At 48.0% G+C, this 27,738-nt stretch overlaps 1 protein-coding gene across 4 annotated transcripts in view; it reads left to right on the forward strand.

The window, feature by feature from the left end:
* Nucleotides 1–429: 429 nt before the first annotated feature.
* The window catches only part of ppargc1b (peroxisome proliferator-activated receptor gamma, coactivator 1 beta), a 70,006-nt gene continuing 42,697 nt past the window's right edge, over nucleotides 430–27,738 (forward strand). The window contains exons 1-2 of one of the 4 annotated variants that reach the window (XM_082551156.1): nucleotides 430–518; nucleotides 1,315–1,423. Coding sequence is in view for 1 of the 4 variants with exons in the window: in XM_082551154.1 (XP_082407280.1) it covers nucleotides 12,957–13,037 (81 nt within the window). In the remaining 3 variants the exon portion in view is untranslated. Of the gene's footprint in view, nucleotides 519–615; nucleotides 861–1,309; nucleotides 1,424–12,853; nucleotides 13,038–27,738 lie in introns of those variants that run through there. The other 3 variants (XM_082551155.1, XM_082551154.1, XM_082551157.1) reach the window with 3 other exon arrangements.

Consider the following 27,738-nt stretch of genomic DNA (forward strand, 5'->3'; position numbering starts at 1 on the left):
ACATTTTATTGTGAACTGTTTTCTTTGGTTTGTTTTATTCCTGCTGTCCGCCTTGGGGAATAAACTGTTTCTGATCATACCTGCATCATCTCTGCCTGGGTTCCTGTTGCTCGCTCTGCCCTTGTATTTAAAAGAACCTCTTTAGTAAGACATTCTGGCGCAACAGCTTTAGTGTCTTCATAGATTCTCTGACTTACATTGTGCAGAAAGTGTGTGTGTGTGTGTGTGGGGGGGGGGTGGCCTAAATCAACATTTAAAAAACAACTTGAGACTTTAAAATAAGTTTACTACAGTGAATTTATTTGAGCATTACAAAAGTCTGTATCAAGTGCAGTACTTAAAAAGACTCAACCTTTTTATTATTTTATTTTCTAAATCTTATGTTCTTCTAATAAAGACTTCACTAGTGAGGTAATTTCCTGTCAACTACGGCGCTCCGCACATTTGTCTGCAGTTGTTTTATTTTGACCTGGGAGCGGCAGGATTTAGGACTCATTGAGAAGCCAGAAACACAGCCGGTAGGTGGCTCTATGTTCGTCACTGCGACCGTTACCAGCGCTGTTTGCGTCCTACGGTCCTTCAGATTTCTTTGTGTAGTGAAACGTCAGCAAAGCACTTCTCATTCAGGGGCACTGTGTTAGCTAGCAGTTAATAAGCTAGCAGCCATGTCACTAAGTTAGCTGAGTTTGGTAGCTGAGACACATTTAAACACATTAAGATAATTTGTTATTCTGACATATTTGATTTTTCTTTCCTTTTTCATACAATGCTTATCATGGTGTACAGACATTATAATAAAGTATAATCTTTCACATTTATGGGAATGGGGTTGAAGAAGGATTCAGAACTGATGAAAAAGAGTAAGTGTTAGTTAAGTGATATGAGTTGGTTAAAGCAAAGAGAAGTTAACCTTTAGGGTTTGCATGTAGAGAAACGGCAGATCCTTTTGGGAGGAATGTTTTGCTGCACGTCTGAGTTAAAACAAAAGTATTACAGAATTCGTCTCTTCCTTCCGAAAAATTCATGCGAATTTTTGTTCAGATATGTTTCAAGCAGGCCTTCGAACATTGGGATTCTTGTTTTGTACATCTTATGAAATCAGTCTAATATTACCAGAAACCAAATGTGCTCGCCACTTCACTCACTTTGATTTGAAATTAGATTCTTGTTCTCACCATAGTAAAGATGCTGGCAGGTCGAAACTTGGAGTAGCCTTACACCTGTATGGAAGAGCCATAGCTATCACATAATCATAGTTCAATTCATTTTGAACTAAGTAGTTTTCCTGTATTTCACTTTTTTCCTCCAGTGTAGGGTCAAAGCTCCCCCCTTCGAAGTGGTTCAAACAGAGCATGCCCAACACGGTCTACAGTCGTCTTATTCAACTGATGACTTTATTCAAACAGAGGGCTCATTGATACAGGTAAGGCAGCAAACGTTTTGGTGCAAATTTAAAACCTTCACAGTGGAAAGAGATTTATCATGAACTTCCAGTGGAGATTTTAGCATTAGCCCAGTTTCTTTTAATTTTTATGCTTTCCTCTTTTCCTCCTACCTAACAGCTCAAACTTCAACATCCACTATTGTTCACTATATCCACTATCCCTCCTCTGCACATATCCAGACCATCTCAGCCTTCCCTCTCCGTTTGTCACAGGTTCTGTGGCCTCAGAACTGATTACTGTCTACAACACAGATCATCAGTTTCTACCTACCGTTGTGTAGTTTGTTCTCAAAACAACTACAGGAATACAGAGTTGTAACTAAAATAATACATAGCTTTCAAACATAACTCCTACACACCAGAAGTTCCTGGGTGATGCTTAAACACAAAGATAAAGTGACAAGCAGCAGAATCCTCTGGGTTACAGCTGGTGTAAACCAGATTTCTGCTAAAAAGTGAATTGGAGAGATGATTTGTCATAAAATTATCTTGTGAATTTTATCACTCTCTCTCTTCATTCACCACGAGTCTGATGATCAGCAGTCTCCCAAGAACTGCCGATCAATTTGTTGGTAATGTTTGGAGTGATCTGTGCACTACAGTTGTCCCAAAGGACTGAACAACACCGTATTCATTCAGAGTTCAGCAGTTTGAGAACCTTTTTTCATTTTTTAGCAATAACTAAGAAATTTATAATGGTCATTGTTTTTGAATATGAATGTTAACCAAGCAGCTGTTGAAAAATAAGAGAACCAGGGCAGTGGTGTAGTATATGTAAATGTTACAATTTTTAGAGTGATCGTTAGTGATCCCATACGTGTCAGGAGTATCAGAAAGCTGAGACACATTTTTTTCTAAACACTGGGTCTCTGTGGCTTTTAAACCCTAAAACACACTGTGCCAAAAAATGGTCCACCCCAAGGATCAGGTCTCCCGACACAAACAGAGTAATATACTGTATGCTGTTAAGTGCCAGGAGAATTGTGATGATTTATACATCGGGGAAACCAAACAACCCACAGAAGAGCTACCTCGTCAGGCCACTCATCGAGTGATAAGGATGTACACATCCTGTACAGGGAGGAATGCTGGTTTGAGTGGGGAGTCAAGGAGGCCATTTACGTGAAAAGGGAAAGACCATCTCTGAATCGAGGAGGGGGCCTAACGGTACATCTGTCACCTTCTTACAATGCTGTGATTGCAGCCATTCCCCAACTCTATGTAAATGGCACTCATAGCCATTGATCAGTTGTCTTCGATCAATGGTCATGAGAATTTGCATATTAATAATCAAGGAACTGACCTCACAGCCCATTGTTAGTGGTGCTAGTTTCAGTTATTGTGCAAATGTACTGTTTTTAAGGTTGGAAACCTGCAGTCAGCTGAGACTGAAGAAGTCACCTGATGATGATGAAACATTTCACTGAAAAGATGAACAGAGTCATCTTGTTGGGATTTCCTTACCTGGAAGATTGAGCGTGCATCAACACACATTACAGTGTTAAAGTTTCAGCAGTTTATGGTGTAGTTAATCAAATCTGCTATTCACAGATTCAAAAGTGTATATTGCCTTTAACATTTACTTTTTATAAAATGATTTATTGTAATATTTGTTGAACTTTAACAGTGCAGTGTGTTATTGGTGGAGGCCAAGGAAATACTGTTGAACTGCAGAAATGTACCGAAGCTGTTAAATTTACCAGGGCTCGATGTGACTCAGGCAGTCGGTCAGTGATGGGGGGGTTCTGATCTTCCTGGCTGATGTGAGGTGAGTATTACGGCATTAACTCATGACTGGAGTTACACGCTGCTGCTGCTGTGGGAATATCGTGTGTTTTGCTGTGAATTCAATTTTATTGTTATCACTTTTGTGTGGAGCGAGGGAACAACATCCAGTGGGAATAGAGAGAGAAATGTGGGATGAAGGAGAGCAGGAATTTAACTTGTGTTAGCGCAGACACACAGAGGTGTGGGCGGATTGTGACCTGCGTGTGTGCTGAAGCAGAAAGCTTTTCTATTTCTGTTCTTGTAAGCGCTGCTCAGGTTCTGGGCTCATTTCTGAACCTAGTCGATCCATTAGCTGCATTCATGCAGGTGCGATGATCTGACGAGAGAGCAGACCGAGGATGGAAGATCTGTGCAGCTCACTGCTGCTGTACGGACGTCTGTGCCGAGTCTAGAGAGAGGAAAGGCGGAGTCTAAACACCGACCACAGCCGTGCTCTTAGTGATGGCGCGGCCACGTGTGCACCAGTTAATGAAAGACACGTTTCCTACTTTATCTTCTGCTTGTCGTTCCATCCTGGCCATTTGAATCCAACCCTGACCTCCGAGGTCAGACAGGTTTTATGGATGATGTAACGATACCTGCTGACTACACACAAAAGACACTGTTACAGTGTCAGAACCTGCCGGCCTTTCAAAAAGCGAGCGTGGCAAAGAGGTCCTACGTGGAGCTGAAGCTCAGCCTGCTGCGCTGAAAGCTCAGAGGACTTCTGACTTTGTGAAAGTGGTAAACACTTTGAGGGTTTGCTGTGAGTGTGAACATGAGGCATCTTGTTATCTCTCTATGGTTCCCTCCTGCTTTCTCGCGTGTGTCATCGAAGGACTATGATATGATGATATGAGAGGAATGGTGTGTGATTGAAATGCAGGATGGTGGAGGGGAGTTGGCTGTGAGGAGATCACTCAGGTGGGTGCTGTGTGGCTTGTAGCTGACCCTGCAGTCCAACCTGGTTTCATGTTTTCTGCTTGTTGACTCGCTGTGAGATGATCTTATGTAATCCATGACTCTGTGGTTGTTTCCCTAAACACGAAGCCCTTCCTGTGTTTGCTTTGTGGCCATTTGGATGATGCTCTGGTATCACACACCTGTGATTTGCCCACAGGTGGGATGTGATGGCATTTAAAGCAAACCTCAGTGAGCTATAAGCAGCGCGTTTAGTAATAAGGCCTCTCTACCTGACCCACTTTCACTCTTGTGTAACCCTGTTGCATACTGACCACGCCCCCTGCTCAAATGGCAGCTTCCTGTTCAGTAGGTGTCTCCAGGAACATGTTTTGACACACACACACACACACACACACCTGGGCTCATCTCAGGTGTTAACCTGTGGAGCTTGCAGAGTGACTAAAACATGAATGAATGAATTCAAACACCCCACTGCAGTGGAAACATGGCTCAGGTCCTGGTATTGATTGATTGGCTGAAATCCCATCTTCACACGGCCGCCATCTTTACTCCATGTTATTTCTCTCAGCATGGGGATATAGTGCTTTAAAAACACTGCAGAGGGGCTCGTGTCCACTCGCCGGTCGTATCAATGGCAGCGCTCGAAGGCCGCAGCACGCTCACGTCCTGCAGATGTGTCCTGATGCCACAGAACGGTGTGTATGTGTCTTTACCTTTGACAATGCAGCATCTCACACTGAACGAGTGGGCTGGTTTCCTGTCTGAAGCCACTCGTGCAGGACGCTCAGTGGAAACACGTTTCTGAACATTGCTTTGACAGCGTGTCGTCTGTTTGTGTTTTACCTGCTTGTCAGAGCACATCATGGCGACGCTGTGGGCCGAAAACAGAATGTCACCTTGGCCGTTGCTAATAATCTGCTGGCGTGGACTTACTGGCACTCACAGTTGGCTAAAGCAGGGCTGCTCTGAGCCGACTGTGGAATGACTTAGAGAGTCATAGAAAGACAAAGAACACACTGCTGCTGGATTGGAAGGTCAAAGGTCAAAGAGGGCTGTTGAGTGACCATAAGGAGGCAAAACATTAGACACACAGGTGTGACCAGCAGGCAGACCAGGGTGACTCCTCTGGCTGATTAAACTGGCTGATTGATTGAGCCTACTGATCAGCTGACCTCTAAGTCACTGCTCACTGGTCTGATGATGGTCCTGTTAGAGCCACGGAGGAGCGTTTCGGGAGGAGCTACCTGTGATTGTCTGGTAAATGGTAGCGTCTCGCTACGAGCCTCGTTCCAACTCAAGTTATACTGACTTCGACTTGCAGCTTGGAGTAGAGGGGAATTGAACCATCAGCCTTCTGACTGGTAGTTGATCCGCTCTTCCTCCAGAGCAGCGTGCTCTGGAGGAAGAGCACACTGCCGAGTTTGACACAAACTCGGCATAAAATGATCTCACTGAGATGACATTGTGATGGCCCCGCCCATGTGGAAGCATCTACTGACACTAACATCCACAGCTGTGGAAATCTTGTCTCAATCACTTTATCCTTCACCTTTCATGACATAATGTCTCAAGTTGCATTTATTCTTTTCACACACTTGTTTTTGGGTGTTTGTGCGACGTTTGCAGTGATTGCAGAGCAGAAGCAGAACCACCAACCTTCCAACAGGTTGACAGCCCGCTCTTCCACCAGACCCACAGAGTTTAAATGATCTGCAGCTGTGTGTGAATACTTGTGGACAGGTTTGTTTCCTCAGCGATATATGATGCCAAAGGATCAATCCTAACTTTTCTTTAAATGTTCCTTAATTATCAAATCCACATTTAAATCAGAGTGATCTCTGAGCTATAACATTTCCTTGAGTGCTGGTGAGAAGGTTGTTGTCAGAAAATTATTAATGGTGTGCAGATGCATCAGTCCATTAAATTCAAATTCAAATTCAAATTCAAATTCAAATTTTATTTGTCACGTACACAGTCATACACAGTACGATATGTAGTGAAATGCTTGGACAACTGCTCGTGACCTAAAGAAAACAAAAAAGGAAAGGCTATGAATAAGATAGGAAATAAATATGAAAAATTAAAAAGGGTAAATTTAACTAGGAAGGAATAAAATATAAATTAAGGTTAAAAATGAAATAACTGTACAACACAAATTAGAATGAAGGGTAAATTTAACTGGGAAGAATAAGATAAAATATATAAATTAAAGTTGAAAATAAAATAACTGTACAACAAAATACACAATATAGAACTATATAAGAATGTATGAAGAAATCACACAATAACAGCAGCTGTACAAGTATTAACTGGAAATGAAGAATATAGTGACCAGTGTTGTGCAAAAACAAAGTCCAGAAAGTCCAGTGTGTGTGTAAGAACTATATGTGTGGGTCAGTACTGTGTGGTGGTGTGATTGAGAGACCGTATCGCCTGCGGGAAGAAGCTCCTCCTCAGTCTCTCTGTGTTGGTCTTCAGGGAGCGGAATCGCTTTCCTGACCTCAACAGAGAGAACAGTCTGTTGTTGGGATGGCTGAGGTCCTTCACGATCTTCCTGGCCTTGGTCCAGCACCGCCTGCTGTAGATTGAGTGCAGGTCAGGGAGCTCGGAGCGGATGGTGTGCTCAGCTGACCGCACAACCCTCTGTAGAGCTCGTCTGTCCTGCATGGTGCTGTTCCCGAACCAGGTTAAGATGTTTCCCGCCAGGATGCTCTCTATGGTGCACGAGTAAAAGTTCCTGAGCACCTTGGAGGGCAGTTGGAAGTCTCTCAAGCGTCTGAGGTGGTAGAGACGCTGTCGGGCCTTTTTCACCACGGTGTTGATGTGACAGGACCATGACAGGTCCTGCGTGATGTGAACTCCAAGGTATTTGAAGCTGTCCACTCTCTCCACTGGGCACTCGTTGATGACGGGGGTCTGGTAGTTCCTCTCCTGCTTAGTGCTGAAGTCCACTATCAACTCCTTTGTCTTACTGACGTTTAGAAGGAGGTTGTTCCTCTGGCACCAGTTCTCCAGATTCCTAATCTCCTTCAGGTAGGCCGTCTCGTTGTTATCAGAGATCAGGCCCACCACGACGGTGTCGTCAGCAAACTTGATGATGGTGGTGGAGCTGGTAGTGGCCACACAGTCATAGAGTTTCTTTCCACGGAGGTGACACCAAGTTTCCACTCGGTAACGCTCGGCTCTCAGGCCTGTCTGACTCAGGGCTGCCTTTAAAGGAGCACCGAGCCTGGGCTGGATCCGCACGCCAGCGTGACTGCGGTGCGTGATCCTGACATGCAGCATTGATGTGAGGCCTCAGCAGAAATAAGAAATGGTGACAGGTAACTCAGCGTTACCAGCATGCATGTTTTTACTTACTGTTCATGTACTGCTTCTACACGATCAATCCATACTGATGATTGTAGTCTCTGATGGTTCTGCAGAGAGCCACAGAGATCTGCTGAGAACAGCAGCACAGTAACCTGCACTCTTTGTAACATGAATGGCTATGGAATAACTACAGAAACACAAAACCTTATATTCTCGGTTAATCTGATAAAAAATCTGTAAATGAAAGTGGTGTCGGTGTGAAGCCATCTCCCTGATAGCCGAGGCTGTCACCGGGTGACATGCTGTACTTGTCCCTGAGGTCACCTGCCACAGCACAGACCCGCTGGTGACAGTTTGACCTTACAGATCAGCCTTTCTTTGGATCAGTGAGCGCTCCATGAGGAATACTCAAATGTGAATGCACACACACACGCACACGTCTCTGCTTACAGGATTGTGCTTAGTGCCTGTGCAGCTCACTGGGGCCCATTCGGGCCCTTACAGCCCCTCTGCCGTCCCGAGTCGTTGCCTGGCTCCACAGGCTTCTGTTTTCTAACCCTCAACAGCTCTTCCTTGTTTCTCTGGCTCCTTTTGTCTTATTCAGTCTTCACTGCTTGTACTCAAGGATAACAAAATCCGAAAGGAGCTGCGGGCTGTTTATGGTTGCGACATATTTCCCCAGAGAATCAGCACTTTTAAAAATGGTGTAGTTTGGAGCATACACTCTTGTTCTGTTATGATGTATCTCGGTCTGTTCACTGAGCTGGCTGAAGGCCTGAAATATGATTATAAAATTCACTAACATAAGAAGAGGACAGCAATGGAATGCAGCTTGGAAAGTTTGTTGGTATCTCAGTCACGCTGGCTGATTCTTCTGAGGACACCACCGACAGAAACAGTGTGCAGACATGGCAGCTCTGTAAATTATGGCAAACACTATTTTTACCAGTTGGCACAGCGGGTGCAATAACTAAAATAGTTTTACTCCTGCAGGAGGAAACAGGCCGGCCGTTCAGGACGCAGGGACAGAAACTGTTCGTCACCTGGGGTTGTGTTAGTCAGGCGTCACTTATCCTAACAGTATCATCAGGTGGTCGTCACCTCCCTCAGTCTGCCAATCAGAAACCTGCACAGGTCTTCTGGCAGCAGAGCGGCTGATGGACAGAGGAAGAAAGAAAAATCTGAGGAGGTTAAACAGATGAGAGCTGAGCTGTGCCCCACTCAGAGACAGAGCTTAACAGTGATCAGCATCAGAGCACAGGAGCTGACTCTGTCCTGCAGCCTGGGGAGGCTTTAAAGTTGTGTCTGAGTTTGGGCTCAGGGCTGAGTGAGGATCACAGAAAAATAGAGCAGAAATACGTTTCTATAAAATTTGCTATTTTTAATGATGCTCCTCACACAAAATCCAATCCTGTGACCCTCTGAGCAGCCCCAACCCATCCTCCAGGAAATGTGGCGCTACCGTCCAGAGATCTGATTGGTCTGCACCAGAGCAGGTTAGGTGTGTCTATTACCTTGGTAACAGATGCTCTGTGCCTGCTCAGTAATCATTACCTTTGAAAATGAAATGCTGGCGTAGCCTCACAGAGAGCAGCTCCATCAAACATGACCCGGCGCTATGAACTGTGGGTGTTTTACTCAGGTAAAGCCTGCAAGTGTTTGTAAAGCTGTGGAGACTGGACCAGAACCAAATGCAGGATATGAAATCGGAGCTTCAGGTGCTGCTACAGACTTTGGAAACGTTCCTTAAACATTGTCTGAGCATCACTCACGATTCTTTTTAGGCATTGGCCTCTTCTTCAGTGGATCAGACAGATGTTTAAACCAGTACTACTACCCGTCCCCCCTCACGGGGTGTGGGCCATTCTTTTCAGTTGGGCCCAGGTGTAGCCCATCGTTTTTGCTTCTGCTTCGAGGTCTTGTTGCCGGGTGTTTCTTGGGTGGCCTCTCTTTCACTTGCCTTCCACCTGAGAGCCTACCTGGTGATGTTGGTTGGCGGTTTGCTTAGAGCGTGCCCTACCTAGCACCATCTCCCTCTACTGGGAATTGACGGGTTCTTTTCCGTAGTTTGATGTTTCTGATGGTGGGGTGTTTAAACCAGTGACCTGCTGGAAACACAGAACCAAAGAAACCTGCAGGCCTGGATGGATCAGTCTGTTTAATCCATCTTCACTGGTATTGGCTGAAGTGGCTCATGTGACACACACATAAATAAGATATGCAGAATTATTCAGACATGTTTCCCTTTTTGTTGCAGTCACTTCCTCTCTTTTATGACACTCGCTGTATGCATACTTTGCATACTTCTAACACTCGGTCTCTGCCTCGTGCTTGTGCACTCCTCACTGACATAATGCATAACTCGGCCCCGCGTTCATGCATTAAAGCACAGAAAAGACCAGAACTGTTGAGAAACATGAACATTCAGACCCTCAAACAGGTGGCGCGGATGCTTCCCACAGACGTGCTGCTGTCCCAAACATCATCAGTCACAACTACAAAATAAGACTTGGATCGAGGAGCACGTTTCTGTGACCGACAGCAAAATGAGAGCAAAAACTTGGCTCTGCAGTAATCACATTACAATCACTGTGTGCGTCTCCATTTTCCCGCTGCTTTCTATCTGGAACAGCTGCCATTACACAGACTCACAGCAGTCACAGCACATTCTGCAGTCTGCATGTCAATGAAGCTTTGGATTGCATCATACAGCAATAATGGATCGTTATGTAATATTATGGGCAACGTATCCTGGAATGCATTTTCACAATAATCTGATAATGTTACAGTACATGAAACACGCAGTCACATTAAAGTTGATTTATTCTGCTCATTTCCATCTCCACTCTTTGTTCCTGGGCTCTATCAGGGCAGCTTTGCATGATTCACAATTCAGAATAAGCCTTCTGTATCCTCCCCCGTCAGTCCTCGGTCTGAAACGAGCTGTTTCTGTTCACACCTGGTGCTGCGTTAGTGAGATCCTCAATTTGTGACATCACACAGATCCCAGAGGAGAAACGCTGTGATAAACGAGTGTTTGAAGCAGCCTCACAGGGTTACTGTTTATATACTGACTCATCATTAGAAACTTTGCACCGGAGCACGAGATACACTCACCAGACACTTTGTGTACACCTGCTAATACCAGTTTGGACCTGCTTTTTTTTTTACTGAAAATCCCACCAGTAGCAGCCTGAACATGGACACAGGCATGATGGATCCATGCTTTAAACTGTCAGACCAGGAAATGTTTCTCCAGCTTCTGTTGTCCAGGTTTGAGAGTCTGTGTTAGCCGTAGCCTCATTGTCCTGTTCTTACTGACAGCAGTGACACTGGTGTGGTCGTCTGCTGCTGGAGCCCATCTGCTTCAAGGTTCAGAGATGGTCTTCTGCAGACTTTGGTTGTAGCGAGTGGTTATTGGAGTTATTGCTGCCTTCCTATCTAAGCAGTCTGTCCATCTTCCTCTGACCTTAGCGAGTCATTTCCTCCCACAGAGCTGCTGCTGGCTGATTATTTCCTCTGAGCTCAGAGATGGTTGGAGATCAGTGTGTGAAATACTCAGACCAACAACCATGCCACATTCTTTCTTCATCATTCTGATGCTCAGTCTGAACTTCAGCTGCTCGTCTTGCCGTGTGATTGGCTGAGTAGGTATTTGTGTAATAATCAGATGAACAGGTATACCTAATAAAGTAGCCAGTGAGTGTATATGTTGGGGACGTTAAAGCATCTTTCTGGTATAACTTGGGGTAAAGTGAGTATGTGCTGACGTGGAGCTGACCCTGTGGGATGACTCAGGTCAGACACAGCCGGCTCTGTGTACAGCTCACACTTAATCCGCTGCTTCGATCTCACACAGAGAAATCAATCAATCAATCAATCAATCAATCAATCAATCGAGGCTTTATTCGCCACATGCAGGTTGCCCTGCAGTGAAATTGGACCCGACCTCCCCCCCGACCTTACACGCACAACACCGACATCACATGGGGATACAGGTCGGAGATCGGTAGCGTTACAGAAAACAAACACTGAAATATACACTACAATTGGAAAGTACAAGAGGAAAAAAAGAGACCTCTACTCATGCTTGGCTCCTAGGAGGACAGCATGAGAACAGGAAACAAAAAAACTCCTCTGCACAAAAAAGCACATAAATGTCCACAGCACAACATTATGGAACACGTGACAAGCTACAGGGTCGGGTGGGGGGTGAGGAGTAATCCGAAGCAAACACAGCAGTCATCCTGCCCAGCGCTACCATTCCAGCGCGGGCTCAAACCCGCCGTGTTCCCAGGAATCATGAAGTCTGGCTGTATCCAGTGAGCTGGGAGCAAAGCAGGCTCACCTGCCCGGCCTGACTGACCGATGCTGAGCCCACCTGGCTGATTTACTCATTTAAGAATAATTAATCAACATAATCTCAATTACAACAAAGAAAGACTAAAGTAAATACTGCAGGCTGATATCGGCCCTGCTGATCAGTTTATCAGACAAAACATGAAGTTTCAGTATTTCACAGCACCTGCAAACCTGCCCCTCTTCTCCACCCAAAGATGGAGGTGGGATTGATCCAAATATCGATAGTACTGATACAGTTATTGGTATTGGATCGATATGTTGTTTCTGTCCGCTAAGCTGACCCAACAGGCACGTCTACATTCAGGAATGCTAAAAGCTGTTTTGTTATTGCTGCTCATTCAGATGTTTTCAGGATTTGTAAATTGATGGTAATTCATCCTGTAAAAGTGACGCCGCGGCTCAGAAGCTGGAATTATTAAAAGTGTCGGTAACACCAGCCTGCAGCATCACTGGCACCAGGGCACAGCGCCGAGGCCCTCACCTGAATGCCTTCGGCCAATGGCAGCAGGCTGACTCAGTGACTGACAGAAGTTGGCTTTACAGTTGCCTGGCAACCGCCACAGGATGCTGTCCACACCTGTGCTTTTCAAAACAAAGTTATGAAGAGTCCAGAGTGAGGAGCAGGTGTGTTACCGTATGTGTGAGAGAGAGAGTGTGTATGTGTGTGTGAGGGAAAAGGAGAGAGAGAGAGAGAAGAGAGAGAGTGTTACTGTGTGTGTATGGGTGTGTGTGTGAGAGAGAGAGAGAGAGAGAGAGAGAGTGTTACTGTGTGTGTATGGGTGTGTGTGAGAGAGAGGGAGAGAGAGAGAGAGAGTGTTACTGTGTGTGTATGGGTGTGTGTGAGAGAGAGGGAGAGAGAGAGTGTTACTGTGTGTGTGTTTGTGTGTGTGTGAGGGAGAGAGAGAGAGCAGCGGGGTCCGGGCAAATGACGCCACACAAATTAAGCCCCCCGGGGGCCGCCTCTGGGTCCCGGGCCTCATGTTTGTCCCTGTGTGGGCGCTCAGGTACGCCGATCCTGACGCTCGCGGTCCACGCACGTGTGGTGTGCGGGTGAGCAGAGGCGCCCCCTGCAGGCGCGCTCCCGCGCCGCTGCTCCTCCTCCCGCTATACTCTCCGCCCGGCTCCGCGGCTCCTCATTCAGTGGAAGATGGCGGACTGCGCGGCGCTGCTGGATGAGGAGCTGTCGTCCTTCGTCTTCAGTTACCTGACAGAGAGCTCGCGCAGCCAGGTGAGAGACCGTCCATGCACATGCAGCTCTGCGGACCGGGGCGCGTGAAGGGAGCCAGCGGCGGCATCCCGACCCAGTCTGCATGCGCGTGGGTCCGGGTGTGTGTGTGTGTGTGACTTTGACGCAGTGTTGGAGGAAGTTTTCTTGTCGGCACGCAGACCGGGACACGTGTTGTGTCCTCACGCGTGAACTGTTCGTCATATTCGGGATTAAAACTGGTGTGTGTGTGCAAGATAGTGTCCGTGTTTGGGGACCTGTCTGTGTGCGTCCCGCTCCGGTCTGCCGGTCCCGGTGCCGAATCCGGTGCTGGTGCTGTGAGCGAGGAAGGGCGCGCGGCTCCGCTCAGGTGAACTCAGAGCGTTTTGTAAGGCTTTGCGTAACCGCGCGTTACAAAACGTTTGTTTGGGTCACGTGGTGTTTATTTTCCCGTTAAACCGGTGTGTGTGTGTGTGAGGGGGAGAGGTCATCGGTGAATCGGGGTGAGGATGATGATGGTGATGCGTGGAGTGGACCCGCGTGTATCCGAGCAGCCTCGTGCTGTGCGCGGAGGGAACTCTGCTCGTGCACGCCCCTGAAATGAAAAATTCTCACGCGACACCGGAACTTATCGGCTCTGATCTCCATCTGCTGCGTGCGGGGCACACGCGCAAACTATTCCGTCTGTCCTTGTGCGTGTGCACGTGCGCGTGTGTGAGTGGAGATGATCAGGCTGAGGCTGGGGCGGTGGGGGGATTTGTCACAGCTGATTGGCAGCTTAAGCAGGTTACTGTGAGTGTGTGTGTATACAGGGGAGACTGTGGACTATTTATACACTTACATGTACTTTTACACACACTGTAACACACACACACACTGTTACACACACACACACTGTTACACACACACACACAGTATAGTACGTTACAAACACACAGCCTGGGGCAACCCTCACACACATCATAGTAAATATAATCCCACACATGTGTGTACTGGTGTGTGAGTGTCCATGCTGTGTGTATGACATGTTTACGTGTGTGTGTCTCCAGCTGGTACACACACTCTGCAGTCTTGAGCCGTGTTGTTGTGAGCAGCCACACGTCTCTGGTGCTTCTGAGCGTGTGCGGCTGAACTGAGAGTGAAACGTGCGATCAGAACATGAACAAGTTTGCTCTGAAACAAAATGGAGTCGAAGCTTGGCGTGGAGCGGCGGGGACAGCGATGTGGACGTGTGTCCTGCGAGGCTGGGCTGCAGAGTCCTTGGAGATAAAGAGCAGACGAACCAATCGGGTGGTTGTTGCTATCCCTACGTGGGTCCTGTACAGAGTGATAAGGTGCCGGTGCTCTGAGGTGCATGAACATGTTAATATTCACTGAGGTTATTGGAGCAGGCTGCTCTCTCTCTCACTGTGTGTGGATGGCTCTCGCCCCTGCCGGCTGCTCATTGTAATACTACTCTCTCCTCGTGACCGGAGTTACAGAACAGGCCCGCTGCAGTCATGTGAGCTGTAGTGGAGGAAGGGAGGGGGGGAGGGGGCGTCACCGTGACGTAGACGAGTGCCAGCACCGCCTCCTCCCCTCCTCCACCTCCTCGTGCTTCTCTTCTTCTCTTTTCATACTCAAGCTTGTCATTTCCTTTTCCTGTCGCCTGTCTTAGACCTGCTCCCTGCCTGCTGCAGCCTCTGTGTGTGCTGTTTCACTAACTTTGACTGCTCCACAGCATTTCCCCAGTTTGCTTTGAGTTCTTGATGAGCAAAGCAGCAGACGGCTCAGTGTTTGAAAGGTCAGGCTGATGCCGTCCTTCAGTGTTTCCTCCCAGCGAGCGGCGTGCAGACAGGTCGCTCTCAGCTGGAAAAACGTTCACTGCAAAATGTGATTTTCGATCAAACGGAGTCAGCTGACGTGTGCTGGGAGAGCGCAACAAGCAGCTTGTTCAGAGCTTAAATGAACTGTGGACGCCCGGGCCAGCCAGCCAACCCCAATTGCAGGGGCTGCGGGTGAGTCGGTGCTGAGCGCCATCAGGCTGCCGGCTGGATCAGGTGTGTAAAATGAGCAGCTGGCTGCAGCTGGACTCTGGGCAGGGCTGGCTCGAGGACACTCACCTTGTTTCACTGTAGCTGGTCAACGATTAGCTCGGCTTGGCGACTGTGACCTTGCAGCCACAGAGAGTCATGTGTGTCGACTGATGTCAGGAAACGGGGGGACACATAGGCAGACGTTCCTGTCTTCACTGCATGTGTCTTGAGGTCACGGGGCACTGAAGTGGCTGCACCTGTTTGTGGGCGTCGTAAAAACCGTTCTGTGCTCCTGAAATAAATCCTGAAGCATGCAGAAAAGTCTGAACGCGCTCAGTTTAGGGTTGGAGCAGACGTGCCCCACCAGCCTCACCGCTGTGTTTGCGCTGGGTGAGACGCTCCACTCAGACTCCAGATATTTGAAGCTCGAGGACGCGGAGCGTCAGGACGTCCTCTCAGGTATCCACTCCAACCAGCAGCACACTCGTGGCTGACCTGGTGCTGTGCAGGAAGCAGCTCAGACAGTCTCTCAGCTGAAGTTTGGACCATTCTTGGTGTGAAGGCTTTCAATTGTGTGGTTAACATCATGAAAAGGATCAGTGGCTGCTCACAGCTGAGTTTAAAAAGGCCCCACACACACTCTGTGAAGCACTCTGGGCCTCCTCTGGGCCCAAAGCCACATGAGAGCTGTGATGAAGCTGAAAATCGCTCTGTGCTGTTTATCGTGTTCATTTCATGGAGATTTAGCCCATTGCCACCATGCCTCTGAGTGCGTGTGTGGCGTCAGTGCACAAATAGCTGACAGGAGCAGTGATGAAGGGTGGAGATCATGAGAACCAGAGCAGGTGTGTTCCTCCTGTGATGCTCGGCCTACCTGACATAAACCACATCAGTCTGCAGGTGGACTCTGACAGAGGTGAGCTTTGAAGTTCCAGGGCAGCGATGGATGCAGGCATCACATCCAGAAGCAGACAGGATCTACATCTCTGAAGGTTTTCTCCATTTCTCCTGGCCATTCTCCTTCTTTTATCTGTCTGTGGGAGTCGTGATGTGCAGTGCTGCAGTGCAGTGTGTTCAGCTTGCAGCCCTGCAGTGACTCACCTGTCTCACACACACACACACACACACACACACACACACACACACACACACACACACACACACACACACACAGCGGCAGTTTTAGATGCAACGTGTGTCCAGAAGCGATGTGTGTGTTTACCATGCTGCTAATATACACTGCAGTAACTCGGTGTGGCTATTGGAACACCTGCCAGACCGAGTTCAGGGCACAGGAAATGAGCGGTAAGTGGGCAGGTTCCGAGCCAATGAGAGCAGACCTGCTGATGGTGGTGTGGATCGTGTTTCCTGTTGTGTGTGTGTGTGTGTTGGGAATTTGGTTTCTTCCTCTCAAATCCCTCCGAGGTTCATCAGGAATCCGCCTCAGAGCCTGGCCACCTTCAACGACTGTGTGTGTGTGCATGTGTGTGTGCGCGCGCTCTGCAGGTGAGCGGTCTCTCTGTAATGAAGGATTCAGCATCACAGATGAGATTTTGGTGATTTTAATGCTGCGTAAGCCTCACCTGAGTGTTCAGGTGCTCTGATCCTCACGGTCATTCAGTGGTGTCACATATTCCTGCAGATAATCAGCACTGACCTCCAGATTCAGGCCGGGCGAGCGTACCTCCTCATAATGTGCCGTTTTGTGTTTCTGCTCTGGAGTAGCTGAGGCAGCGTCACCTTTAGCCCAGTTTCCATAAACGGGGCTAGCAGAGGCTTACTGACCTCACAGCTGCTCAGAGCTTCTTCTTTAACCACTTGAGTCCGCTGTCTTCGTGCGCATCGTTTTCCTCCTGAAGCTGTGGCTGAGAGCCGTTGGTCGTGCTGTGGGTTGCTTTGGTCACTTTGAGCTCTCCGGAGGATCTCGTAGTGGAATAAATGTGTCAGCAATCCTCTCTCACATGCACATGTTCAGCGTGTAAATCTGTTCATTGGGGCCAGGTTCCAGGTTGTTGCTTTAATGCAGATGATCTGCCTTACAGGCTGTGCCATAGCTCACACTTTTCTCAGCTTTTCTGTTTTTCTGGCTCCTTCAGAGCTTCAGCTCACATCACTCCATTTAAATCATCACAAGCCATCAAAACAGTAACCACGGGACTGCAGCAGGTCAAGCAGGGATGTCCTTTGGGACTGGAGCTTTGTTCTGACTTCTAGTTTGAACCAGTTTTGGCTTCACTCTGTCACTTCAGAGTCAGCTGATGCTGATGCTGAGTGTAACCGTGAATGAGGCGAGCTGAATTATGGGCACACAGGACCCTGGTGTCATTATGAGGTTTGAGCGGGGCAGGTTTGCAGGTCTTTGGCTGTGAAGTTGTATGCTTGTGGTGGCGGCGGGGGTCCTGCGGCGTGCAGAGAGGAAGAAGATGCTCCGCAGCTGTTCGTTGGTTCTGTGAGCCGTGCGCTGTGTGGTCCACAATCAGCCTGATGAGGATCTGATTGTGGTGTTGTGGTCCTTACTTAATGCCAGGAACAGGACGTTTCCTGTGGTAAAGTAAGGCGTGCGTATGTCTTTCCTCGTAAAATCAGAGGTTTTTTCCTAAATTTTCCTGAGCGTGGATGCTTCCACATGAACGTCCTTATCTAACCTGTACAGGTGATTTGTATTCTTCTCACGGACTCTGTGTCGGGATTGATAGTGTCAACATGAGTGTGAGGCTGGTTTTCTTTGTGCACCTGCTCCTGCTGTGGCTTTGTGTAGCAGGCTGATAGGAAGGTGAAGCAGAGGGAATCCAGCCTCCAGCTCAGGGCTGCGGAGGGAAACATGGAGGACCGGAGGTCGCAGAGTTCACCGCCTGCCCTACTTCCTTCAACTTCTCTGTGTCTCTTACCTGATTTATCACGGCCGAGGCCTGTCTGTTTTTAAAATGAAGGCAGTTAGGTGACGAGAACAGTGTGAAGCCTGCCGTCTGTACAGGAGGAAGCATGTGACACATTTAGGAAACAGATTCTGCTGCCGGGCCGAGTGGACCTTCATGCAGCGTGAGCACTGCAGAGGCTTTGACGATGCTTGGGTTTGGGTTTGAGCTCAGACTTGTGGTGGGTGAGGCTCTGTCTGTGAAATGTGTCTGCTGCTGATCGGCGAGGCCTGGGCGCCTCTCTCTCTCTCTCGTTGTCACGCTGCCAATGTTTTGGCTGGGCTGGCGTCGACTCGGAGGTATGGAGCTGTAAAAATGTCTGCGATGGGAGGACACAAACATCAGCTGCACCCTGGTACCCGAGTGTCGCGCCGTCCTGTAATCCAGCAGGATTACTGGCTGAGATTACAACAACAGGTCTTCTCCTTAGTTCAAGCATCACCGCGCTTGTACTTTCACACACATGTGCATCCGATTATAGGACGAGAAGGCCTTGCGAGCATCAGAGAAGAAGAGTAGAGGGCGAGCCGCTTTGTGTGATAAAAAGTACGTCTCTGTGAAACCCCGGGCTTCAAACACTGTATTCATACCTGAGCCAACGTGTCATCGGAAGCATGATCAGCGCTTCTTTAATTCTGAGCGTCTGGACCGAGTTAAAGCTGCACCTCCTCGCCGTCACTCGTGTCGTAGTGCTCGCAGTAATAACTTTCGGCACTTCTGGACTAGCCTCGGCACATCTTTTCCCAGCCGGCGGCAGCTGCGTATGATGGGAAGTTTCAAGTATTCTGTGCCGAGGCGTACCACAGGGCATGCCACAATCTCACCTGTACACACCTGTATTCATACCTGTGCGAGGCAGCCTGTCATACGCTCTCCTTGTAGCAGAGGACATTCAGGGCGCACGGCAGCGTTCAGCTCCGTTCAATCACACGTGTCTGCATCCAGTGCTCGCTCACTCCTCACTGAACCACGCTGTAGCACCGGCACCACCCAGCAGCTACTCCACCTTACTGAACCTTCTCATGGGATAAAAGTCACCTCACTGCTGCTAACAAGTACCTACAAAATACTGCAGTAGTTCTGCAGCGGCATAGTATAAATATAATACTATACTGCAGCACACGAAGTACAACTGATACAAGTTGTGGCAACTGAAACAAGTACTGGCAACAGTATAGTAAACAGCAAGAGCAAGAGTACTCCACTGAGTAGTAGAAGCTTTAGAAGCTGCTTTCTAGTAGTAGTAAATGGTGAATGGCCTGTATTTGTATAGCGCTTTACTAGTCACTAAGGACCCCAAAGTGCTTTACACATCCAGTCATCCACCCATTCACACACTGGTGATGGCAAGCTACATTGTAGCCACAGCCACCCTGGGGCGCACTGACAGAGGCGAGGCTGCCGGACACTGGCACCACCGGGCCCTCTGACCAGCACCAGTAGGCAACGGGTGAAGTGTCTTGCCAAAAGACACAACGACCGACACTGTCCAAGCCGGGGCTCGAACCGGCAACCTTCCGATTACAAGGTGAACTCCCAACTCTTGAGCCATGATTGTAATATAAGTACTTGTTTGATGTAGCTGTTGTAAAGTGTGAAGCACTGGTTTGTGTTGTTTTGGTCAGACACACAGCAGCAGGAGGCCGAGTACTTGTGTGCTTGTAGTAATTGTAAGCAGGAGGCTGATAGTACTGTGACTAGTAGTAGTATTTGTAGTAATAATCATCTGACTGATAAGCAGATTTGATGGTTTTATGAGCTAAGCACACACAGTTTATAGTATCAACAGAAGGACGGCTGGGCCCTCTATCGCCACGTAGGCTGTGTGTGTGTGTGTGTGTGTGTGTGTGTGTGTGTGTGTGTGTGACAACTCTCAAGGGCACTGGTGTAAACGAGAGAAAAGGTTAAAGGAAATTTCCATGCCATGGTGTAAACAAGCACGGAGAGAGAGCTCACACACAAACACACACACACGCTTGCATGGCATATAGCCGTAGTAACCATGTGCCAGGGGAAGGCGTGCTCAGGCTGATGTGAACATGCACACTGTTTATCAGCTCAGTTACTGAGGAACTCAAGCCATCACAGTCAGCACACAGATATGGTTCAGTACACACACACGCACTTTGGTGCCTTTTATCCAAGAAGGAAACAACAATTAAAAATAACTATAAAAGGACTAGGTTTTAAAGTAGAGTAATAGAGAGGAGTGTGTGTGTACGTGTGTGTGTGTGTGTTATAAATAGGTTTGGTGCGACAGATGCGTGTCCTTGCTGTCACCTCACAGGACAGATATCGGCCTCATTCAGAGCCGTCAGCTCGACTTCCTGTGAGTATGACCTCACAGATGCCGGCTAGCCGCCCGATGCAGGAACTCATCACGAACTAGAAACGCGGCGCTCTGGCAGTCCAGATGTGATGCAACTGTGACGCAGTCTCACCATAGTGTGATGTAACATAATAGGTCATAAACACCCACTGCTTTCACTGAAAGGCTCAGGACAGTGATGGAAACTTTAGGTGTGTGTGTGTGTGTGTGTGTGTGTGTGTGTGTGCGCGCGCGCGCGTGTGTGTGTGTGTGTGGGTTGTAAGTGAGCAGGCTCTTACCTGCATGCGGCAAGGAGAGAGAGAGTAGGGTGAGGCCTTCAGTGTTCTTTGGGATGCAAAGACACACACACACACACACACACACACACACAACGTTAGCATGCGTGTGTAACGTGTGAGCACATGCTCCCAGTAAACACAGGGAAACGTTCCAGTCTCTTCTCCTTCGTACTTCATGTTCTGCTCACATTTGTACCCCAACATGCTCCCTCCTTTCCTAACTAACCTCCTCACCACTCCTCCCTCCCTGCCTCTCTCACTGACCCACTTCCTGAACGCTGCTCAGGCTTGCGTGACCGCAGAGCTCAGTGCTCCAGTGCTATGTTACACACACACACACTGCAGTGAGGAGTGAGGAGCAGCTGACTCAGTAACAGCTGTCGCTGATCGTGATTAAAATCAATAAAGTATCGGTAACACGTGTAAGTGATTTTGTTACATGTTTATATTGAGAGTTTGTGGTGACATCATTACTGCTACAGTGTTACAGTTGGCACATACAAACCAGCACCACGCCAACGCTGTCTGTACCTGAAACCTTTGTGAGTCTTGCACAATCAGGCGGGCGTGCTATTGGCACAAGCCTGGTTATTGGTATGAAGCAATGGAGTAATGGGCCACATTCCTGTTTGTCCGAATATGTGTCGAAACACGCGTGAGAGAGTAGCTGTGCGTGTCTTCGTGTCCTGAGTTTACTCAGCTGGGTTTACCTGAGCCAGGCTATGATCAAGTGGTGATCAAAGTTTGGAGGCTGATTTTATTTTTGGATTTGTGCAGCCAGAAACTGAAACATGCACATTATTACTCCTGTGAGAACGCCGTTAGCCTCCTGATCTAAAAACACATAAATCAGTCACACTGGGCTAAATCTCATCCTCTTGTTTTGAATGAAATCATACATATATCACCATGGTGACCGTGGGAGTTGGACATAAAGCTGAGTGTGTGTGTGTGTGTGTGTGTGTGTGTGTGTGGGGTGATGGTGATCATTCGTCCTGATGCCGAATGGGGCGGGTCAGCCCATCGGACTCTCGGTGGTGATTGGCTGGTGCACGTGAATAAACGTGATCTGATTGACTAACTAATAATTTGAAGTTTAGCAGAAACGAAACGAAGCATCACGCAACTTCACAGTGAACGCTCGTCCTGACACTGACCACCTGGACTTCTGGAGCGCAAGTGGAGCAGGGCGGGCCGGGGCCTCCTGGGTGGAGCTGCCTTTCATTATTTCCTCTCTTTCCTGTATACCACTTCCACACACACTCTCTTACCATGACACATACGTGTGTGTGTGTGATGGATGTTTAGTCAATCAAATGTGGGCTTTAGCTTGACTATATGCGCTCAAAAGCACTCAAATTTATTGCACGCTCTGTCTGCTCGTTACTGGGACACCAGAGCTGTAGGAAGGCCTGCTGCCGAGCGGGTCCCATATTTAATCATTTGACCTGGTTAGTCCACAGGCTCTGCAGCACTTCTGTTTAACACGGATCGATGAGTGGGTGCTGGAGTACTGGTCTGGCCCAGTCTGGCTCTCTGCTGTTTTATACCGCGGTCAGAGCCGGCCTTCCTGCTCTCTTTGTGGCGTGTGTGTGTTTGGATGTTGTTATTCCCATACTGTGTGATAACGTAGCGCACCGCCTCCACCCTGTGTGTTTGTGTGTGTTCTGGTGCAATCAAAAAGCAGTGGCCGTGGTCCGGGTCTTTATTCAGTGTGTGAACTCCTCGGAAACCATCGGAGAAAAGCCTTCTGGAGTTTTCTGTGCTCGCCCTGCTCGCTGGCGGTGTGCCTCCTCGATTGTAGCCACCAGCGCACCAGAACCTCCACTCGTACAGATTTTAGCTTTCTTGGAAACTGCCCTCGCCTTCATTTAAGGTCTCCTGCAGAAGTCCTTTCAAATCCAGGGTCTGTTTCTGCATGGCTGCCTGCACGTTAGTATGCAGAGCATACAGCAGCAGCATACAGAGCTCTGAGGTGATGTAATGCTCTCTTTGGCAGCCATGTTGGAGCCGGTGAAGTGCTGGATGTGTCCGACTGAGGTCGAGGAAGCACTGTTGGGGGGGTATGCAATGACTCCAGGTGGCATAGATGTCGCTGAGCTGTAGCTTAGGTGGAACCTCAGTCGTTTCTCTGTTAAAAACTCTGTGATAGACTGCAGGGGGTCACAGTGTGGAGTGGGATGTTTAAACAGCTGCAGAGAAAAGTGCAGGTTTGCCGGATGATTCCAGATTCTGGGAAGTTAGCGACACGGCCCTGAAGTTCTCTCTGAACTCTGAGGTAACACAGCAACTCGCCAGCTGTCAATCAATCCCTGCATTAGTACTAGGAGTACCTACTGCAGTACTGCAGTAAGTACTCCTGCTGTGTATGATTGACTGGAGGCAGATCTGCTCCCGTACTCTGGTACAGAGACTGCAGGGATGACTAACGCTTGCATAAGAACATCCTACACACACTCACACACTGACACACAAACACACACTCACACATCAAACACCCACAAATGTGCAAATTCACAGAGTGACATGCCGCACAGCCACAGTCCATCCCACCGGGTCAAAGTGTGCGTTTCCGCAGGTGACGGTGAGATTTATGTGTGTGTGTGTATATAAAACAGAGGAATCAGGGTAGTGTAGTAATAGTGTGAGCTGGTGCCGTGAAGCTCGCTCTGACACTATGAACAACACATACACACACACACACAGAGGTAGCTCTGAAAGTGCTGCAGTAAATAAATTCATATTTAAATTCATATTTAAATATTATACACTTCTTCAACACACACACGCTGGACAGGTGTGTGTGTGTGTGTGAAGGCCAGGTGACGGGTGTCTGAAGACACTGACAGTCTGTTTTCCACAGTGTCTGTTTGAGTCATGAATAATTTTCCCGAATATGAACAATGCAATCTCTGTTTGTTGCACAAGCAGCTCATTAGTGATGTCAGTAACCATGACATCACCCTTTGGTTTGTGACGTCTCCTTTTGCAGCTTTGATTTGAGCTTTTTGGACACCATGATGTTTCTTTTTTAAGAGACCACATTTGAATGAGAGTTATCCGATAACACGAACACAGTCTTTAGGTCAGGTGAAGCCTGGCATGACAGCTAGCAGCTACAGCTGCCTGCATCGCCATCCGCCTGTCAGTCAAAGAGGCCATGCCCCTAATACTTGAAACGCATACAGCCGTTATAAATAGGGAAATTATCTATACAGGCTAAAACCCTCTGTGTCCGGCTGTAAACATGTTTATTTTAACGTGGTAGTCTGTGGGACTGACTCACTGCTGCCTCTGCTGGACACCCGAGGAACTGCAGTGGTTGGTGCTCCTGGTTTAGAAGGTTGTTGAAGAAGAGTATTATATTTAAATATGAATTTAATTCTGCAGTGAAAAGAAAAAATCTAATGATCATTTTAATGTCTCGGTGTATGCTGCTGTTGTGCATCCTGCTGGGATCATTAAAGCTTCATATTTATTCTCTCCTACTTTAATTGAATCTGTAGTTTACCTGTCGAAGGATTAAAAATACTTGTTTCATAACAGCAGAACCGGTAGAGGAGATGTGACAGGAACAGATGCAGAAAAAAAAAAAGATCTCTCTGTGTGTGTGTGTGTGTGTGTGTGTGTGTGTGTGTGTGTGTGTGTGTGTGTGTGTCAGACACAGAGAGGAAGCAGATCTTTTGATGGGACAGCTGGGAAGTTCAAAGCTCTGCAGCTTTACGCCTGATGATGAGCACACATGTACACACTAACACTTTCTGCTTTCTGTGCTTGGTACAGCTGCAGTGACACACACCCACCCATGCGCGCACACACACACACACACACACACACACACACACACACACACACACACACACACACTTGTTGGGTCAGCCTCATAGAAGCAGGTTCACCTCTGCAGAGCCGAATTTAGAGATAAACCAGGTCAAAGGTCACAGAAAGTCTGTCTTTGGTTCTCTCTTTCTTTTCTACCTTATATGGCTTTGCTGCTGCTGCTGCTGTTGCATGAGACCCTCCGTCACGTGCACCGTGCAACACACCACACACACACAGGTCACAAACCAGCTTCTCTCACACACTCTGATTCTCGTTCATAACGGAAGTTACGGATGGAGGGAAGCTGTAGTGTTAGTATGGACACTGACTGATGTGCCCGTTAACAGCGTTAAACCTTCACCAGTGGCTGATGGGTCCATGGTTAGGGTTAGGCAGGAACAAGGTCAAAGGTCCAAGCCCTGTACCTTATGTGTGTGTGTGTGTGTGTGCTGAGTCAACATTAAAGCAGCGGTACGTTAATGCTTAGCTCTGTTTTTATTTTTCCTCTCTTTGCATTTCACCGTGCACGTGATGCTACATGTACACGCTCCTGACAGTGACGGATGGAGCTCGCTGGAGAGCCACATCTGCTGCTATGTTACACACACACACACACACACACACACACACACACACACACACACACAGGCTATTTATAGCTGAGCTCTTGCATGTGTGTGATTGTCTCTCTGTTCTATTTCAGTGTGGGAGCACTTGGCATGCACAAAAGACGTGCCTGAAAAGCGGTGGTTGTTTTCGTGCTTGCGAGGTCACTGTCTGACCTACGTGCGTGTGTGTGCAAGAGCGATCTTATGAAACCCGATCAAAGGTGAAAAAGGTAAAGCAGTAGCACCAGACAAATGGTCTTTCACTTTTGTGTTGCACAACAGCATCACCGTTGCACAGTGATTGTGTGAGCTGGAGGCAGAGCCAGAGGCTGTGATTGGCTGATGTGTAAATCCAGTCTGAATTTTCTGAAGTCAGTGTTTTAGTGTGGACGCAGTGAGCGCTGACCGTCATACACGTATTCATGTTGTTGCTGATCTCTGAGTGGAAGCTTGTTCCTGGCTGCTTGGTGCAGATGAGCTCTTGAAGGAGAATATGCCAGCAGCTCAACGGGCTTCAGCTCCGCAGTGGAAAGTAGAATTAAGCATTCATGAAGGTACAGTGGGTTAGGGTTAAGTGGACTGGCAGTCTGTAACCCCACAACCGCTCAGCATGAGAAGGACACGTAGAGCTGCTGCATCATCCACATCAGTGACTGTAAACACAGCTCCTCCATCACTCTGCACTTACAGTTTGGGTTGTCTGTGGGCGGAGCAATCTTCTTTTAATTAACTGTAATCACCTGCTCATGGACTCACAAACTTTTAAAGCTGCGCGGTCATGCAAGATGGCTTGGAGCCCCTCCCCCAAGGGGAGGCGTATACACCTGCTGCTCAGACGTATGTGAGGATGCAGAACACAAGTAAAGATTACACAGGAACAGATTTGAGCACCAGTCAGCTGAGTTCTCCCAACGGCACTCAGAAAAGGAGGCCGAGCTTTTTGTTGGCGCAACTGAGCATAGAATTTGAGAGTTTGGGGTGAGAGAAGTCATTGGACATATTATGATAAAAAGATTTTATTACCATTACTTTTTTGTGGGTGGCTTTAGCTCAGGAGGTCGAGGAGTCCAATTAGAAGGTCTGAGAGATACTGGACCATGATCCGAGTGTGAATGTTGGAAAGCACATCTGTGAGGGTCTGTGTTGGTCTGTGTGAGTCTGTGTTGGTCTGTGTGAGTCTGGCTGCAGTAACAGGGACTGTGTGGCTCTTTCTAATACTGTGTAGCGCTGTCTCAGTCTGGTCTGTGATTGGCTGAAGTATTAACTGAAAACTGAAGTAAATCGTTTCAAAACCAGCTGTCAGGACAGGTGAGGTCACGAGCTGCTTTGCTGTTGATGGCGGTCTATAAATAAAAGACGGGCACAGAGAGCCTTCAGCTGACTCCAGGCCCTCTGACATGCTCAGTGAAGTCTGCTACACCTGCGGGTGGTGCAGGGGAAGGCTGCATGCTGTATTTATAGCTGCACTGTTTCCATGCTAAGCTCTTACATGTTTTACTGCATAGCAGCACACGCTGCATCCACTGACAGCATGTCCTTCAGGCAAAGAGCTCACTGACCTTCATGACTGCTGCATATCAGCAGAATGGACAGCTGAGGGGTGGAGGTGGGGGTTACTCTGGGGAAAGGGCACCACAGCTGAAACGAGTGGGGAGAGGAGCGGGAGGAAGTAAGGCCACAGGAGAGGAAAGGAAGGTTAGAAGGAGAGAGACAGAGAGAAAGAGGAACTCTGCTTTTAATTCTGTAGAGAGCAGTGAAGGTCTGCCTCAGTGCACACACACACGCACACACACACACAGTAGTTTTTTGTTCGTCTTCATCACTTCGGCCGCTTCCTTGGAGACGATTCACAGATTTGAAAGCGAGGGGAGATAATTAATAGTGCTTATGCGTGTGTGTTTGTGTGTGTGTGTGTGTGGCGACCAACTCTGCAACACTGACCGTCTCCAAGGAGACGCAGAAGGCGAGAGAAGCAGCCAATATGGCGTAGTAAACCCAAGAAGCGTCCCCCTCTCTGTGTGTGTGTGTGTGTGTGTACCTGTACCTGCTCGTTTGTTTCCTAGCAGCTCTGTGTTTGACCCAGGTGCGTCTAATTCATCCTTCCTCCCTTCTTTGGTTCCTTCCCTGCTCACAGCTCATGTTGATGTTACCTTTGCTTCTCCAGTTTTCCTTCATTCCGCCTCTGATTATCTGCTGTTCTTCTCTTTCTTTCATCCGTCATTCTGTTGGCACCCTTTTTACTTACCTTTCCTTCTTCCTGTCCTTGCTTCCTTCTGTCCTCGACTGTATGTGGACAGAGTGAGCACAATGGTGTTACAGGCCGAGAATGACCCCATCCTCCCATCCTTCCTCTTCCACTTCAGGGGGTGGTTTGGTTGGAGCCTTTGTGAACTGTCATTGGCAGAGAGGCGGGGCACCTGGACAGGTTGCAGGTCTGTCACAAGGTTAACACATAGAGACACGATTCACACGGACTCCCACAGCCAATTAGAAGTCTCCATTTGACCTAATGAGCATGTGTTTGAAATCAGGACCTCTTTCCTGTGAGGTGACAGGGCCAGCCTCTGCATTAGGGCTGCCACAAACGATTATTTTGATAGTCGACTAGTCACCGATTATTTTTGTGATTAGTCGACTAATCAGATCATCATCCATTGGACGTAAAACGTACAGCTTATTGCACCAGCAGCATCTGCTCTTATATAACTATCATTAGCTTTTAGCTTTAAGTGTTTAAGGTCTGTACTAACTAAAAATA

The sequence above is a fragment of the Aulonocara stuartgranti genome (genome assembly GCF_965226115.1).
Source record: "Aulonocara stuartgranti genome assembly, chromosome: 2".
NCBI classification, from domain to species: domain Eukaryota; kingdom Metazoa; phylum Chordata; class Actinopteri; order Cichliformes; family Cichlidae; genus Aulonocara; species Aulonocara stuartgranti.